This window comes from Emys orbicularis, chromosome 3 (assembly GCF_028017835.1).
Source record: "Emys orbicularis isolate rEmyOrb1 chromosome 3, rEmyOrb1.hap1, whole genome shotgun sequence".
Classification (NCBI taxonomy): Eukaryota; Metazoa; Chordata; order Testudines; family Emydidae; genus Emys; species Emys orbicularis.
Window position 1 is genome coordinate 124223841 of NC_088685.1, and position 17030 is coordinate 124240870.

Here is a 17030-nt window from a genome sequence, read left to right on the forward strand (position 1 = left end):
AGGGGAGGACAAAAGATACTTAGCCTCAACTCAAGATGAAGAGATTGTGCCAGCAAAACCCTAATTTGGTAGGTGGAGCCACACCCCATGTGCCTGTCCCAGTGGGTGGTGTAGACTCCAAATTATTTCCTTGCTTTGGGGAGGGCTATGTCATGGATGTGTTTCTAAATGCTTTGAAATGGGATGTGAATTGAAATGGGGGTGAAAATGGAACCGGAGGAAGCAGGAGGACATAGTATGGTACCTGGCTCCTTTACAGTCAAGGATTACGTCCTTCAATATTTTCACCCATATGGACAGAGAGGACTACAGTAGAACCGCCGAGTTACAAACACCTCAGGAATGGAGGTTGTTCATAACTCTGAATTGTTCGTAACTCTGAACAAAACATTACGATTGTTCTTTCAAAATTTTACAAACTGAACATTGACCTAATATAGCTTTGAAACTATGCAGAAGAAATATGCTGATAGATTTTTTTTTTTGTAGTTTACGTTTAACACAGTACTGTATTTACCTGTTTTGGTTTTTTTGGGGGGAAAAGGGAGGGCTGGTCTCTGCTGCTGCCTAGTTGTGTACTTACAGTTCCAAATGAGGTGTGGTTGACTGGTCAGTTCGTAACTCTGGTGTTTGTAACTCTGAGGTTCTACTGTATAAAGATTATGGGTGATGTAAACAAGCTTTTTGGTGAACCCCCGAAATGTAAAGACAACAGTTTTGGGGAGTTCAGAAGAAAGGGGATCTGACCTAAGCTGAGGTATCAAACCAAATTAGGGGTTTTGTAAGAAAATGGGAAACTAGTCGGGTAGTTCCCAGGGAAGATGAGGCCTACAAATTAATGGGTTTAGAAGAATTCTACAAACTCTGCCCCTCTGACCTAAAAATCATAGTTAATGGACAAGGACAAGAGATGTAACTATAGCCGGGAAGTGGGCAATGTGCGGATAGCTGCCCAAGTTTGATAAAAAAATTCAAGGGACAGGGGCACAAAGCTGAATGGAGAAGGAGAATGGGCTAAACCCAGACCTGTGGGGGAGGCAAACCCTAATCGTACCCAACAAAGGAACATGGAGATCTGAAAAGCTTTTACTATAACAAAAAGTGTCATAAGATGTTACATTGTCCAGTGCTGAAGAGACTAGGGGCTAGTGATAGCCTACAGTGGGTCCAGGTGGCAGTGACCCTACCAACGGAAAACACAGATCCAGCCCTGATAGTCAGTAAACCCGATTATTTCTGACCCAAAAGGAGAATCAAAAAAGTTTTGCATTGAGTTGGATAGGAAAAAGGCCCAGTGGTTGAGTACAATGGAGCCCAAGTAACTCTGGCACACCCCGAGGTGGATCCCTCAAGAATCATCCCTGATAGAGTCATGACCATTCAGGGAATAATGGGCCCCCATCCAAATCAGGGGCCTAAGGATGCTGGGGTGCACTCCCAGCTACTGACAGAGGTCTTGCTGAGGAATGACTTAAAATCCTGGCCCGAGGCCACTTGTGTAAAACAGAAAGCAGCAGCCCTTGGCTCTGACCCTGGGCTGCAAGCAGACAGGCAGACAGGCAGCTCTGAGCTGCTGCCTGGCAACCTAAATACATGCCCTGGGGCTGAGCTGAATCCAGCTGATGAACTGACTTCAGAGGGAGGGAAAGTGGGTTCCAGTGACCAGGTTGAGTGGAGTCTCCCAGCTCCTGCTAGGGAATTCCAACAGTAACAATTGACTTACCCCTCGGGTCGCAGCTGACTCCCCTGGCAGCCCTCTGACAGGAGGGCACCTGGAAAGGTTTCTCTGGGATCAGCTGCTACTCTACAGGGAGTGTATACCCCCTGGAAATGTTGAGTCATGGGGAATACGGAGACAATTGGTGGTACTGATTTCGGCTACGCAGTCTAGCCCATGATATCTCTTTCTCAGGGCACTTGGGAATACAGAACACTAAAAAGTGCTTACTCCAGAATTTTTACTGGCCTGGGATTTCTGAGGCAGTGCAAAAACACTGCAAGTCCTGTGACCCGTGCCAGAGGGTATGGAAGGGCCAGGACAAGGGTAAGGCTGTCCTAATTCCCATTCCCATCAAAGAACCCTTTCAGAGGGTTGTTGTGGACATTAGGGGGCCCCTTAGCAAAGTTACCCAGACGGAGAAAAAATATATTCTGATAGTAGTAGTTTACGCTACCTACTCTGAAACCTATCCAGAAGTGGTAGCACTGTCCTCTATAGAGGCAGACAAAATGACTGATGCCTTGCTAGAAATATGTAGCCAGGTAGGGTTTCCTTGTGAGGTTTTGACTGATCAGGGGGCAAACTTTACATCTGTCCTACATGAAGGGCTATGAGATGTGGGATTCAACACTTCTGGTCACCTTCCTACCACCCCAGATGAACAGGCTGTTCGAGATATTTAAAGAAACCCTTAAAATGTTGAAAATGTTTGTGGACCCACACCCCAGTGACTAGGTTAAATGTTTACCTTAGCTGCTGTTTGCCTATCAGGAGGTTCTCCAGAAATCCACAAGATCCTCCCCTTTTGAACTGCTCTCCGTATGGGAGGAGAGTACAAGGCCCCCTGGCCCTAATGAGAGAAGAGTTGGAAAGTACGGCCTCTCCCGACAAGGAGTCCACGGTGACGTATGTGTTGGCCTTTTGGGAAACACTCACTGAGCCCATGCGTTTCACCCAGGAGAATCTAGCTAAAGCTCAGGACAGACAAAGTCTGATATGATCACACTGCATATGCTTGGGCATATGATACAGGTGAGCAAGTTATGGTGCTCATTTCAGTGCACAGGAATAAAATTCCAAGCTGCCTGGGAAGGGCTGTTTGAAATCAAACTTCTCAATGAGGTAAACTATGTGGCTGAGCTATCTAAATCGCTCTCATTGACATTGAGTGTATGTGTGAACATGACAAAATGATATTACAGCAGAGAGAATCTAGCCCTGGGGCACTGGGAGGGGAAAGAAGAGGTTCTCCACATAGATCTGGTAGCAGAAACAGGGGACAGCCCCTCCCTGGACTCCTTATCCCTCTCTGATCACTTAACCCCCACATAGCAAGCCGAGATCAGAGCAAAGTTGCAGGCTTATCACCAGGAATTTTCCAATAAGCTTACACACATCTTGCCTGCTGTCCAATTAAAAGTTCACCTTCAAGCTTACTGTGAAAACAGGCCAGAGCCTGGAGAGAGAAATTGCTGATATGCTGGAGTTAGAGATGATCCAATGGTCAAATAGTCCATGGGAATCCCCCAATGTACTGGTACCTAAGAAGCCTGGGTCAGAGTCTGTGGGGATTACAGAAAGCTCAGTATCATCACAACATCGGATATATACTCCATGCCTAGAACAGATGAGATTCTGTGCAAGTTGGGAGGGGCCCCCAACTCCTGACCACAACTGACCTCAGTAAAAGTTATTGGCAGGGGTCGTTGGCCTCAGATACTAGGCCTTAAATCAGCATTTACCACCCCAATCGGGCTCTGAGTTCCTGGTCCTACCTTTTGACCTCAAGGGGGCTCTAGCTACCTTATAGCAGCTGGTAGATGAATTACTACATGGGATGGGGGAGTTTGGCCTGGCACATATAGATATTTGCAACTTCAGCCAGACATTGGAAGAGAATGCGACCCATGTAAGGAGCATGCTTCACAGCATTCACACAGCAGGCCTGACTGTAAAGATAGAGAAATTCAAGGCTGGAATGGCAGAAGTGGGGTCTCAGCCACAGAGTGGAGATGAGCTGCATAAAACCGGAACCTGCAAGAGTGGAAGCCATTAAGAATTGTCCCACTCCCAATACAAGGAAGAAAAGGTACAATCCTGTATTGGGATGTCAGGAGATTTGTTCCTCACTTTAGTTCCCCGACTGCCCTTATCACTGATCTATGTAAAAAGGGTGAACCAGGATCTGAACGCTGTCAACAGGCCTTCTGCGAACTGAAGAAAGCCCCGAGTACAGACTCGGTTCTGGTAAGCCCAGTCTTTGACACATCGTTTATGGGTTTTAGAAACACCTGTGGCATGGGGCTTAGGGCTGTGCCGATGCAAAGCGATGAAAAGGGGGAGAGACACCTCATTGTGCATCTGAGCAAGAAACTGCTTCCCTGAGAGAAAAACTGTGTGATAACTGAAAAAGAACATTTGGCAACGGTGCAGGCCCTCAGCAAATTGCAGCCCTATCTTTTCAGATGCTATTTCACGGTGTATACTGACCACTCACCTGGTTGCATCAAATGAAAAGACGAATGCCTAGTTGCTAAAATGGAACCTGGTGTCTCAAGATGATGATATGGAAATGCTTCAGGTTAAAGGGAATGCAAATTTGGTCACTAATGTTCTGTCCAGGAAATAAGTCAGTGGGGTCCCTGTGGTGTGGCTGGACAGCCACCCTTGCTAATGTTCACTTGTCTAAGTGGGAGATGAGACAGATGTGAGACTTGGAAGTGTAAATAGTTCAAACAATTATATTTAAATGTGCCAGACAAGCATGGCCTTTGGAGACAATAAGCATTAAGTGGGTTTCCTGCCCGACCTTTTGAAGCTGTGCCCTTAGGACAGGGCCATTGACCGGTGATTACCAGTTCCAAAGTAAGCAAAAACAAGTTAGCAGAGCTGCCTCTGTGAATTTTGCTGTACAGTCCTAATCCCTTAGGCCTGGTCTACACTAAAAGTTTAGGTTGAATTTAGCAGCATTAAATCGAAATAACCTTGCACCCGTCCACACAACGAAGCCATTTTTGTCGGCATAAAGGGCTCTTAAAATCGATTCATTAGTCTTTGTGAGCTGGTAGAAATATAGATCAACAGGGATTCTAGTTAAATTTTAGAGACACACATTCTAGAGCAGTGGTTCCCAAACTGAGGTTCGTGAACCCCTGGGGGTTCGCGAAATGTTACAGGGGGTTCTCGGGGAAAAATTCCCTAATGGCGGACAGAGCTGTCCCTAGGGACCCCAGGCACCATGGGGCCAGCAGCCCGGAGCCCCTGGACTTCCAAGAGCTAAGCAGATCAAAGCAAGCATATCTATCACACTGAGGAGATTTAAACTTCAAGACTCCTTATAAGAAATGGAAAGGGAGGTGGATATTTTTTGCTGTTTTTAAAATTAAATAGGCAGCTAGTATTGTTTTTAAAATTATTATGAAGAACAAGTTTAAGCTTTGTTGTAACGTGCGTTGTTTGCCTGGACTGCTCAAGACCTAAATGCTTGTGTAGGAGGAACTCTGGGAGTTGGCTTCTCAAATACCTTCATGCTTGTTTCACATCTGATACTCCTTGATGAAACATAGGAGCCTTGTCTTAGAACAGGCTTATTCAAAGTGATACAAGCTACGAAAGTGAGATCTTGGAAGAGTGTTGCCGTTTTCATAATGTAATAAAAATACTGTAATGATAAATAATTAATAATAAATAGTGTGTAATAAGCATGTCATAAAAACAAATTTTATATTTCTAAGATCACCGCTTTTATATTTTATACTCAGGTAAAGGAGAAAATCCCTGGAAATATTCATTTTTAGGAGGGGGTTCGCGAGACTTGACATTTTAGTGAAAGGGGTTCACAGGTTGTTAAAGTTTGGGAACCACTGTTCTAGAGGAAAAAGAACAAGGCAGGATGACAGCAGGAGACTGAAATGATCATTTAGAATTGGCTCTGTGTGACTTTCCTTACCTACATTTCTCAAACTTTGCACAGTGACAGCAAATCCCTTTGTCCGGGGCAGCAGATGATACTTGAGTTTAGGCAGGCCTTTGGCTTCAGCAACCTGCATGCTGATTTGGTGCTTCTGCTCTGTGAATCTCGTGCCCTCACAGTGTATCAAGAACTGAAAGCAAGACAGGGCTATAGTTAGAAAACCAGCTCATACATTGATCACAAAACAAACGTTCACTAGTTTGGGTTTCTTTAAACCTTCCTTCTTGTTAGCTGTATTTTGGGAATGAAGTGGGTGAAAGGAAACAAAAATCTTGAAAAACCTTACTTTCCTCCTGATGGCTCTTTTGTCTGGTATTACTGCTCAGACTACTGTGGTCTGCAGAATTTTGAGCAAGAAATGCAAGTGTTTTTTAATAAAACCACTCCCTTTCTTATATCATCACGGCAGACCAAAAAAAGAAAAAAAGTTCTCCAGTGATAACACGAAGGCTGGTTACCATGAGGAGCACCAAGGCAGTGCACTAGGACTTCTGTTCTGACTGAGTAGTATACGTGTTATTATCTCAAAGGGGATGTTCTAGAGACGGTTCCAAACCAGAACTTCAGATTCCAACTTCCCTCAACTATGGGAAAGTTCAAATCCAGATCTCGATCCATATTTCATGGCTGGCCTCTCAGACCCATTCCCAATAAATATTTAAAGAAGGGCCTGACCTGTGATAGTCTATATTATTATGTTCACCACTTTTACAAGACACTGATAAATTATGTACAAAGTATGCCTTGTGAGGCATCATTTGAAACATCAGTCTGCTGAACATTATTGTCCTGGCAAAGTATGTGCAGCAACACTATATGAGAGGTTATAAGATTCTACTGTATGATTGTTACTGAAGTATGTTATAATTCTGCGTAACACCCACAAACCAGTTTTTCAGAGACAAAAACTCACTGGCCCCAGCCAGGTGTTAAAGAGCTATCACCGGCTTAAGCAGCCATTCTTCAGTAATGGGAAGGTGCAGACAAGAAATTTACATTTCGTCACAGAGATGGTCCAACCCTCACATCCGCAAAAGACTACTTGTTGCTTGCACCCCAGTCGGGGGTAATTCTCAAAGAGGGGAGGGTGGTATAAGAGAGAGAGAGAGACAGACAGACAGAGGCCTTCATTTCACCTCTCCTCCATGACATCACTGACTCTCAAAGAACTGAACTAAGCGGGAAGAGTCCCAGGCATATGGTGAGACAAAACCTTTGCTTTGAAATTCACTTAGCTTAAGATATTAGCCTGCGTTTTACTCTTATTTTCTTTTGTAACCATTCCTGACTTTTATGCCTCATCATTTGTAATCACTTAAAATCTATTTCTGTAGTTAATAAACTTATCTTATTGTTTTATCTTAACCAGTGTGTTTGGATTAAAGTGTGAGGGTACCTCCATTTGGGATAACACTGCTAGTGCACGTATCATTTTCCTTTGCTGAAATGATGGACTGTCTATGAGCTTACATTGCTCAGTAGTGTGCTAGACCGTACAAGACACATTTATGGGGGAACAAGGCTGGGACTAAGAATGTGCACGTGTTGCCCTGTATGTAATTCATGAGTGACTGGTCAGAGGGCTCGTGTATTTAGCTGGGGGTGAATTTGCATGCTGAAGGCTGTGAGAACAGGCCAGGAGAGGATGTTCTGACAGCACAGCAGTTTAAAAGGCACCTCAGACTAGAGAATTAAGAGGACACAGCTGTTCAACAATATAGATTGTACCCTGGCTAATGTCACACCATCATCACTAATTTTCCACCAGGATGTCATTTTCTTCCACCTTTTAAAGTTCAATAGCACAGACAGCTAAAAAGACACATGGGCTGTAAGATGCTGAGGAGGAAATAGCTTTTTGGGGAATAATCGCATTCACATTCCATCCATATAAACCATACAGCCTGAGGGTTTGATACCTGAACATAGTCATGACGCAAAGTGCTCCCAATGATATAACAAAGATCAGTTATTTTAATTTCCATAGAGAAGAGATGTATTAACCTGCATCATGGCCCTGTAGAGCCTCCCTCTATAGCACAAGTAATTACATGTTTCCTAGTGGTGATGGATGTGGACAAATCCTGGCTCTTAAACTGCCGTGGTGCTAGAGAGGAAGTATATGCCATCCAGCAGTTAGGGCACCAGCCTTGGGAGAGCTAGGTTCAAGTCCCTGCTCTGCTACAGACTGCCTGTATGGCTGTCATTTAATTTCTCTCCATCTCATTTCCCTATCTGTAAAAGGAGGATAACCGCACTTCCCTACTTTACCTGGGTGTTGCGAGGATAAGTACATTAAAGATTACTGCAGTATCTGTACATCTCACAATGAGGGCCATATAAAATATCTAGAATGGACAGACAGGGTTCTGGCAAGTTTTTAGGGGAGCCTGTCCTTCTAGTGTGTCCCAAGAATCTGACTACACCCTTCACAGGAGTATTGTATGCAAGACACAGAAGGTAATTGTTCCACTTAACACAGCACTGGTGAGGCCTCAGCTGGAGTAGTGTGTCTAGTTTCAGGCTCCCACACTTAAAAGAAAGATGTGAACGAATTGGCAAGAGTCCAGAGGAGAGCAACCAAAATGATAAAGATTTAGAAAACATGACCCAGGAGGAAAGGTTGAAAGAATTGGCATGTTTAGCCTAGAGACGAGAAGGCTGAAGGGAGACATGGTAACAGCCTTCAAATACATAAAATATTGTTATAAAAAGAGGATGGTGATCAATGGTTGTGTGTCCACTGAGGGTAGGACAAGAAACAAGCAGCTTAGTTTACAGCAAGAGATATACTGGTTTGATATTTGGAAAAACTTTCTAACTAAAAGGATAATTTAGCACTGGAAGGTTACCTAACCTAGGGTGATTGTGGAATATATGTCAGAAGTCCTGGAGAGCTCACGGAAAAAAAAAAATAGTGGGTGCTCAGCACCCACCGGCAGCCCTGCAGATGAGCTCCTCCCCATCCCTCCCAGCGCCTCCCGCCCACCGTGATCAGCTGTTCAGCAGCATGCAGGAGGCGCAGGGTTGGGGAAGGGGATGGAACAAGGAAGGGAGAGACAGAGCAGGAAGAGGCAGGGCAGGAGTTTGGGGAAAGGGGTGGAGTGGGGGTTGAGCCCCCCCCCCCCCCCCAGGAACTGTGGAAGTCGGCACCTGTCTTGAGGTGCCTTCCAGATCTACATTACTATGATTCCCAGCTGAAGATGCAATTACGTTTTGTCTAGGAGTGTGGTGAGGACAGCAAACTATAGACCCGTAAATGCAGTGCCACTAACCAGTATCCCATCCTATATAAAATATACCATTTCTGGGGAAATTATGCAGATATGAGAGCTTAAAATGTATTTCCCCATCAGCACATGCATAAGAACAAATTGATTGCTGGAAGGTTAATGGAAAGTGAACACAAAAGGGGCTGAGCATTGCCAGAAAGTGAGCTTATTTTTAAATTAAAGGAAAGATTTTGTGGCATTTGACTATCTCTGCTAATAACTCAGAGCCAGGATTTGTCTCACAGAAATTAGAGATGGATCATCTGCTCAAGCCCCCAATGCACCATACTTGTGGAGTATACATATCTTGTTAAATATGCAGATGAAGCATTCAGAAAGGGAGGAGAAAATCCTTTCAGCAGGTCTAACCGGTTTCCATTCTGTACCCAAGGTGCTATTGCTATCTGTGCTGACACGGGACCACCACCAGGAATGCAAATTAAAATTCCACTTCATCCTGAATTAACCCCAGTTGTATGACAATTACATAAACACCATCTGTAATAGGACTAGAGTAAATGAAGGGGATATCAGGCAACAAAGGATGAGTGAGCTAATTAGCGCTGAGCAGTCTAAGTTTATAACAAATTATTTGACCTTTAAAAAGGTGCTTAAGAGTACAGTGGAAACTGTACAAAAGAAAATAGAAGCTGATGCAATTAGGCAACCACCTAGCTGGAGATCATCCAACACATCCCTGAAACAATTGGCTCAGTTCTGCAAGGTGCTAATTGCCTTCAATACTCATTGACTTCAAAAGGAGTTGAGAGGGCTCACATCCTCAGAAGTCCAGGTTCATATCTTCATTAGAGAAGCACCTCTGTTAAGCAATCAATGTTTGTTGGCCCCTTTTGTGGTTGGTTAAGACAGATTTCCCTATACAAGTCCATCTCTCTCCTCTTGCCATCACCAACTCACCAAAATGGGGAGTTTTCCCCAAATACTGGATAAAGAAAAAAAGTCAACACCTTTTCATTCCCAGTCTCAATCCGTCTTTTCATGGGCGCCGACTCCGTGGGTGCTCCGGGGCTGGAGCATCCACAGGAGAGAAAAAAAGGTGGGTGCTGAGCACCCACTGGCAGCCCCCCCATCAGCGCCTCCCCTCAGCACCTCTCACCCGCTGGCGGGCCCCACCGATTAGCCCCTCCCCCGGATCAGCTGTTTCACGGCATCTGGAGGCGCTGAGGGGGGGAATGAGGGAGGAGTGAGGGCACAGTGCTCTGGGGAGGGGTCAGAACTGGGCAGGTGTGGGAACAGGCGAGGTATAGTGGGGGTGGGGCCTGGAGGGGGCGCACCCCCTGGCAGATTAGACACACAGCGCCTGTGTGTCATTTCCCAGCCCAATGAGAGGGGATGGGGATATTGGGAAGTTAACACTATCTTGGTGCAGAGACAGGAAATCCAGTTCTTTTCAGATTAGAAAAATCAGGGGGCCAAATGTCACTTTGGTTGAGTAGGCACAACTCTGAGTTAATTCACTTACATCAGTGCTGAGTTTGACTCAGTGACTGCCACATGGGCCTCGAGAGAGATGGGATTAAAGTAGGAGAAATGGAGCGTGGGGGTGAGAGTAGGAACATCAAAATGGAAAGAACAGGGGTAGAAGAGGGGAAATTAAAAATACATATATTTGGTACATTGTCATATCCACACTCAACTTTTCCATAGACCTCTAAACTTCCAGGTTCAGAGGTGCATGGAGTTTGCTGAACTGATCGAATCCCAGGATAAATAATTGCCACCTATACAATTTATATCCCTATTTGTTTCCTTGGCATTCCCATTGTTCTGTCTTGGTAGAGGGTTAGTGAAAGACATTCAAATTCTCCTCATTGTTCTCTGACTTTTCTGGGAAGTTCATGAAACACTAAACCAAATTCCCAGCATTGAGCCAGTGAAGGGCTGTTGCATTTATGTTCTCTGTCCCTCGAGAAACAAAAGTGCCCTAAACTCCACTCCCCTGTCACCACTTACCCAAAATTTTTCAGGGTAATCCCGGAGATTGAGCAAGCTCTGCATGACAGTTTTCCGATCTTCCTCCCATTTACGCTTGCAGAAGACTATCTCTAGGAAATACCACATCCAACCAATGATAGGCACGTAAGAAAGTTCCTTTTTTGCAAGCACTTTGGAACTCTGCAAGAAAGAGCATTAAAAAAAAAAAAAAGCCATTACATAGATTCTTTTTTTTTTAAACAAGAAACTGTTTATTGAATTTTAAGGGTACATGAGACACAAAGGGCCAAATGCCAATACACTGACTCACGCTGAATAGTATCTTACTGCACAGCTTGTACCATTGGTTTTAACAATCAAAGGTTCTTCACAACATCCGGTAGGGAGCAGAATTTGGCCCCAACTGTGTGCATAAAAGGAAGTTGTACGCAATTTAAAAAATCCACATAAGCTAAATTGTTTTGAAAAGTGAGGAACTCGTGCAAGGGGTTAGGCTGCCAGCCACAAAGAATTAAGTTCTTGATTTATCTAGAGAACCAATACATCATGGACAGTGGCAGCCCAAGTTCCTGCCAATATGCTTCCATGCTGAGCTAACAAGATTAGGTATTATGAATGAAAGTAATTCTTTTTGCATGTCTTTGTTATTGAATCTGAACCATCTGTTGAATTTTTTGACTGTCTGCATCACAATCAGCAGTCTACCCATACAATTTAGAGAGTTCATAGGGAAAAATTTATTTACGTATAGGCTTTTCTATAGCACTCATCACCTTACTCCCTCAGCACCACTCATACGTTAAGGAATTTCTCTTCACAATATCCCTGTAGAGAAAGGAAGCATTAGCTCCATTTTATAGATGGGATACAAAGAGATTCAAGTGACTTGTCCAAGGTCATGCAGGTGGTCTACGCTGTAGTCAGTAACACTACTCAAGTCCTAGTCCACGCCCTAACTGCAAAACTATGCTTCCTCTCGCAAAACAACCTTTCCACAATGTGTTTTATTGTTCCTTTCCTCCCTTCCTAACCAGCTCAACTCTAAACTAGCTTGTAGTTTGTTGTGTTATAGAATGGTCAGAATGAAGAATAAAGCCGCAAACAATGTGTGAAATGTTGCTTCAGCACTGACTGAAAAAAGTCCCATTTTCTACAGGGTACATGCAGCAAACACGGTCCATTGTGCATTTGTTCTATCATAAAGCACCGTAGCCCAGGGATTGGACATCAGATTTGACTAGTGACAATTGGTGAACTCTACATCCAAGTAATGACTATTAGAGAGAGATATTTGCTTTTTTCATTACAGTGGCAATAGAGACAACTTAGTTCTTGTCTTCTCCTCATCTTTCTTTTCTGCTCTCCCCCCCTTTAGAAAATTTCTGTAAATAATTAAGCTACCTACAATACCCATGAGACTAGAAGGCAAATATAGATCACTTAGCTTTATTAGTAACAGCCACACAGAAGCCAAGGAGAGCAAATGTGGGGAAGTCAGCTTCCAAAAACTGGAAATAGGAATTTAATGTTTTCAATCATCGAGAGTGCCTCACACAGACCTTCCCTCTCCCTCAATACTATTAGTTAATTAGTAGTGATGGGCCTAAAGCAGAACCCTGAACCCTCTTCCTTCACAGCTTTTTTTTTTTTTTTTTTGGGGGGGGGGGAGGGTTAGCATCAGGATCTGAACTTTATGGCGGAAGCCCAGCTCTGTTGATCAGTGATCTGATGAACCCCCGGTTAAGAACTGATTTGTGCATGAATCCAGCCATTTCTGTCATTCATATTTGTACAAATCTGATTCCAAATATCAGTCCAGATATTTGATACTTCAACTAGCCCCTACCACACTGCAGCAGCTATGCTGAACATGGCCTGGTTCTCCAAGGCTCCTTCCTGCCCTAGCATTAGTCCTTCCCATATAATTGCTAGCTCCTTCGTCTCTTTCTCAGGATACCCCTGCATCCACTCCCAGCCACTAGGATACCTTTCTACTACCAATACCCATCACCTACTACCTAGGTCTATCCCTCTTCTCTATGTGCAGCCTTGTCTCCAGAATTCATATTCAGCATTGCTGGATACTGGTATATGTTATTTGGATTGTCAGGAACCAGTGGATTGATCATCAGGGAGGGAGAGAGAGGAGGGGAGTGATTTCAAGCTGCAGGGGAGAGGAGGGGGAAGCGGAGGAGGGGCTCTGGCTGTCAGAGCCCCGTGCGAGTGGCAGGATCCGGCCGGCTGCCCTGTCAGCCACGCGCGCTCTGCATGGGGGGGGGGGGGGGGGGGCAGACATTTACAAATTCTCCCCGGACACTATTTTTAACTCAAAAAAGCCGGACATGTCCGGGAAAATCCGGATGAATGGTAACCCTACCCCAAGGGGGAAAAAAAAAAAAAAACCCACACAGTAAACATTTGACAGACCTAACATATTTAACTTCAAAGGGACGCTCTTTTTTTAAGTTCAGTTTTCTGGTAGATACCCTTTAAATGTGGTGATTTCTAAACTAATTTCTTATTTTTTTTCTAAGGGTTTTTCTCCTAACATTCAAAACAGTCTCTTAGATGGGTCTGAGCGTGCAAGAGTAACAAACATGCTTAGCTTCACTTTCCTTCTCCTTTCCCTTTCCCCACACTCTGGCCTGATGCCTTTTTAGTTTCTGCTTTGCTATTGCTAGTAAACACCCTCTAGCAGAGCCTGGGAAGGATATACATCAACAAACCAGTGAAACTTACTATACACTAAGTGGTCTCAAATGCACCAAGTGCAGTAAACAAACTGAAAAAATTAGACAAATATTTTTCTTTGTCTTTCATTATAGTATATTCAGGGGTTACTTCTAATAATAACTATTTTCAGATGGAAGTGTGATTTTCAAGTTGCTTGCGTCTCTTTAATATAACATTGCAGTTCTTACAAAAAACAAATGGTCTAAAAGAAAATGCACAGTTAAGGTCATATGTCAACTACACAATCTGAACTCTATCCCTTTAGCAATACTTGCCCCTCTTGTTTCCAATCAAGTGCTGTCCGGGGAAGGTTGCGAGGGTTACTTTGTGTTTTTGGAGCATTCTGGGATCCTCAAATAGCAGTTGCTATAGAAGTGTAAGGACCACAGCATTAAATGGGAAAGAAACCTCATGGGTGCGTAGAGTGCAGTGTAAGGAAATGGGATGTATTGTATTATGCATTAATTAGAAGCAGTCACAAGCTATGCACTGCCTCACACTAAAACAGTTATAGAACTATACATCCACATTTATAGCATGCCTGTTGGGTATTGTCAAGGTGTCTGCAGTCAGCCAGCTGTATTTCATGAATATATTAAAGCCTCCCACTTCCCCCTGCAAAAGCTCGAAGTGGGCCTTGCACTGTGCCAAAAGATCAACAAATCCAGCAAAGGAAGAAAATTTCAGCTAACATCCCTCCCTGACAGTACCCTGACCCCGGATATTTAAATCTAGGAACCATTAACTCAGCTAACCTTCAGCTGCCACAGCCATAAGGTGGGGAAGAACGGTGTGGTATTCCGAATAGCCACACAGCTTTACAGAACAAAGCCAAGCACCTTGAATTGCAGCTGGAAGCAAAAAGAAAGCCAGGCCAGAATTAGGTAAGCAAACGTGTTGCCCAAAAGAGGGGGGAAATCTTGTCGTCTTGTAATGCACAGGTAATAGTTAATGTGTACTGTACTGAAAAACAGAGACTATAAGAAAAGGTAAGATTGCCCTGCAATAAGGCCATGCAACACAGCTTCAACGACAATTATTGGGCTCAATACAAGGGTAACTGGGTGAAATTCTGTGTGCTATGCAAAAGGTCAAAGTAGATGATCTAATGATCCCTTCTGGCTGCAATCTGAGTCTACAAAGGTTATGCTTCCAAAGCACAATAAAGGTTCTAACCATTTCTTGTCACCAACTACTGTTTAATTATGCTTTCTTAGCATATGCAAAAACTCTGACAGTTACATGCAATGGTAAATTCTCTACTCTCCCCCATTTTTGATTAAATAGAAAATGACATGCTGATATGATGTATTAAAAGTATTTAAGGCATTACCTATGCTAGAGATAAGGAATGTATGCTGAGGAAATTTGGACACTTGAATTCTGACCAGTATGTGGATATTCAATGCTATATTGGATTTGTTTCTTGTTTTCTTCTGCCAAAAGCTTCTCCCAAAAGTTGTTTTTGGCACTGGAGTGGATAATCTCTCTTAGATGCACATGAAGAGAAACTAAAGCATCTTATGCTGTTTTGTGCCAGAAGTCTGCATTAAGTGTAGAAGGAAGTCTCTAATTACAGAGAACTAACTACAGGAAGGAAGTTTTTCAATGAGTTACATTAGCAAGACTGTTCTCTTGTGGGAGGAATAAATTAGACTTGTAATATACAAATTATCCCCTCCTTTTCCCCCAGCATATAGAACTAGAACCTGCTCTGTGCATATATCATATAACATGCAGAAGAACGGAGGGAAGCATGCATCCACAGAATTTATTTTATCCCATTCGCTCTCCTTTTAATGAACTGGTTTTTTGTAACAACATACTAATCCTCTCCTGTAGCCTTAAAATGTCACCTTCCCTGCAAGAGAAATTCCATTGACCACCACTGGGTGACTGCACATAAGATATTGCCTTCCTGCAGTAAAGGAGGGATTTTAAGGCTCCAGAACTATATTACAATCACATATGTGACTATAAGGATGCCTGCTGGGATTAAAGCTGGATGATAACAGAAAGGATATATTTCTTCATATACTCAATCTAGCTCTGAAATGAATTAGCTTTGGTTGTGTATGCACTTGTGTGGTCAGTTACAAACACCTGTGTGATCAAGTTCCACTTGCATGAATGGCTGCAGAAAGCAAATTTCAGTTCTACATATACATATGAGTAACCACAGAAACTGAATTTTAGATTTGTGCAAGTGTTTGCGTACTTATCCACTTAAAGAAAATCTCGTTACTTATCTGTGCAGTCCCAGCTAACTATCCAACACAGCTTGAACCGTGAACACCACATACTGACAGAAACCTAAACCACTTAAAGAGCCACCAACAATTTGTTTCATAACTTCAGATAAATTTAATGAAACTGTAAACTGCTAACAGCAAATAGGCTAAATCTGACTGATAAATTATTTGCAGTGAAATGTTTTGATGATCTGGTTTGCTATATTTCAAAAACATAACACTCCCGAATCCATTTCCCCAAATCTAAAGCAATCTCAGGGTACTAGAATTGAGTTGAGGGAGTATTTCCTTAGCCCCCACATCAGTCCTCATAGAACCTCAAGTACGCTTAACTTATAAGGCTTTACTTTCCTGAATTTAGTAATTCTTCAAAGTTAATGTTGCAATAATATTTTACACACCCAAACAGGCAGATCTGAGTGACAAAACTTGCACACACCTGCCTGCATGAGTCCCACTTTTGTTTCCTGCATTTGCTTTTATAAATAAAAAGTGAGTGCTCTCAAAAAATGAGCAATTAACATTCATGTTAGCCACGGGTCTCTACTGGACAGTGACTTGGCAACAACACAATAAAGTATCTATCCCCCCGTCCGAGTCTAGGATTACGCTCAATGCCTTTGCAAGTCATCACAACTGTTCAAAAAGTAACTTCCTTATGTTTCATTTTTACTGCCATGTGGAGAGACTTGGAACAATTAACCAGAGCTAAGAAGAATTATCTGACTCATCTGCACTCCGTAGGGTTTTTTTTTTTTAAATAAGAAAATTAAACTAAATTTAAAATTATGGTTCTGTACCAAAGAATTTTCCTCCCAGATGATCAAGCTCAGTAAAATGATGACTTTTTCCCCCCTTTAGAAATCTATTTATATTACAGCCAATATTATGAACTGCTCAGTGGGTAACGTACACCAATCTGAACGTGATGTTTGCTGAGGCAGACAGTCAACTAGCATTCAGACTACCACCACCATCGCCACATATTATACAGTACTTTTCCATGAGTAGATTATCAAAGCACTAGGCAATGGAGGTCAATATCAATATCCCCATTTTAACTGGAGGAAATTGAGGCACAGAGAAGTGAAGTGACTTGCCCAAAGTCACCCAGCAGGCCAGTG

General features: G+C 43.1%; 1 protein-coding gene across 1 annotated transcript in view; it reads right to left on the reverse strand.

The window, feature by feature from the left end:
- AGPAT4 (1-acylglycerol-3-phosphate O-acyltransferase 4) overlaps window positions 1-17030 on the reverse strand; it is a 102682-nt gene that overhangs the window by 35357 nt on the left and 50295 nt on the right. The window contains exons 3-4 of the mRNA XM_065401117.1: window positions 10940-11101; window positions 5670-5823 (exon numbers count right to left, since the gene is read on the reverse strand). Coding sequence (XP_065257189.1) covers window positions 5670-5823; window positions 10940-11101 — 316 coding nt within the window. The remainder of the gene's footprint in view (window positions 1-5669; window positions 5824-10939; window positions 11102-17030) is intronic.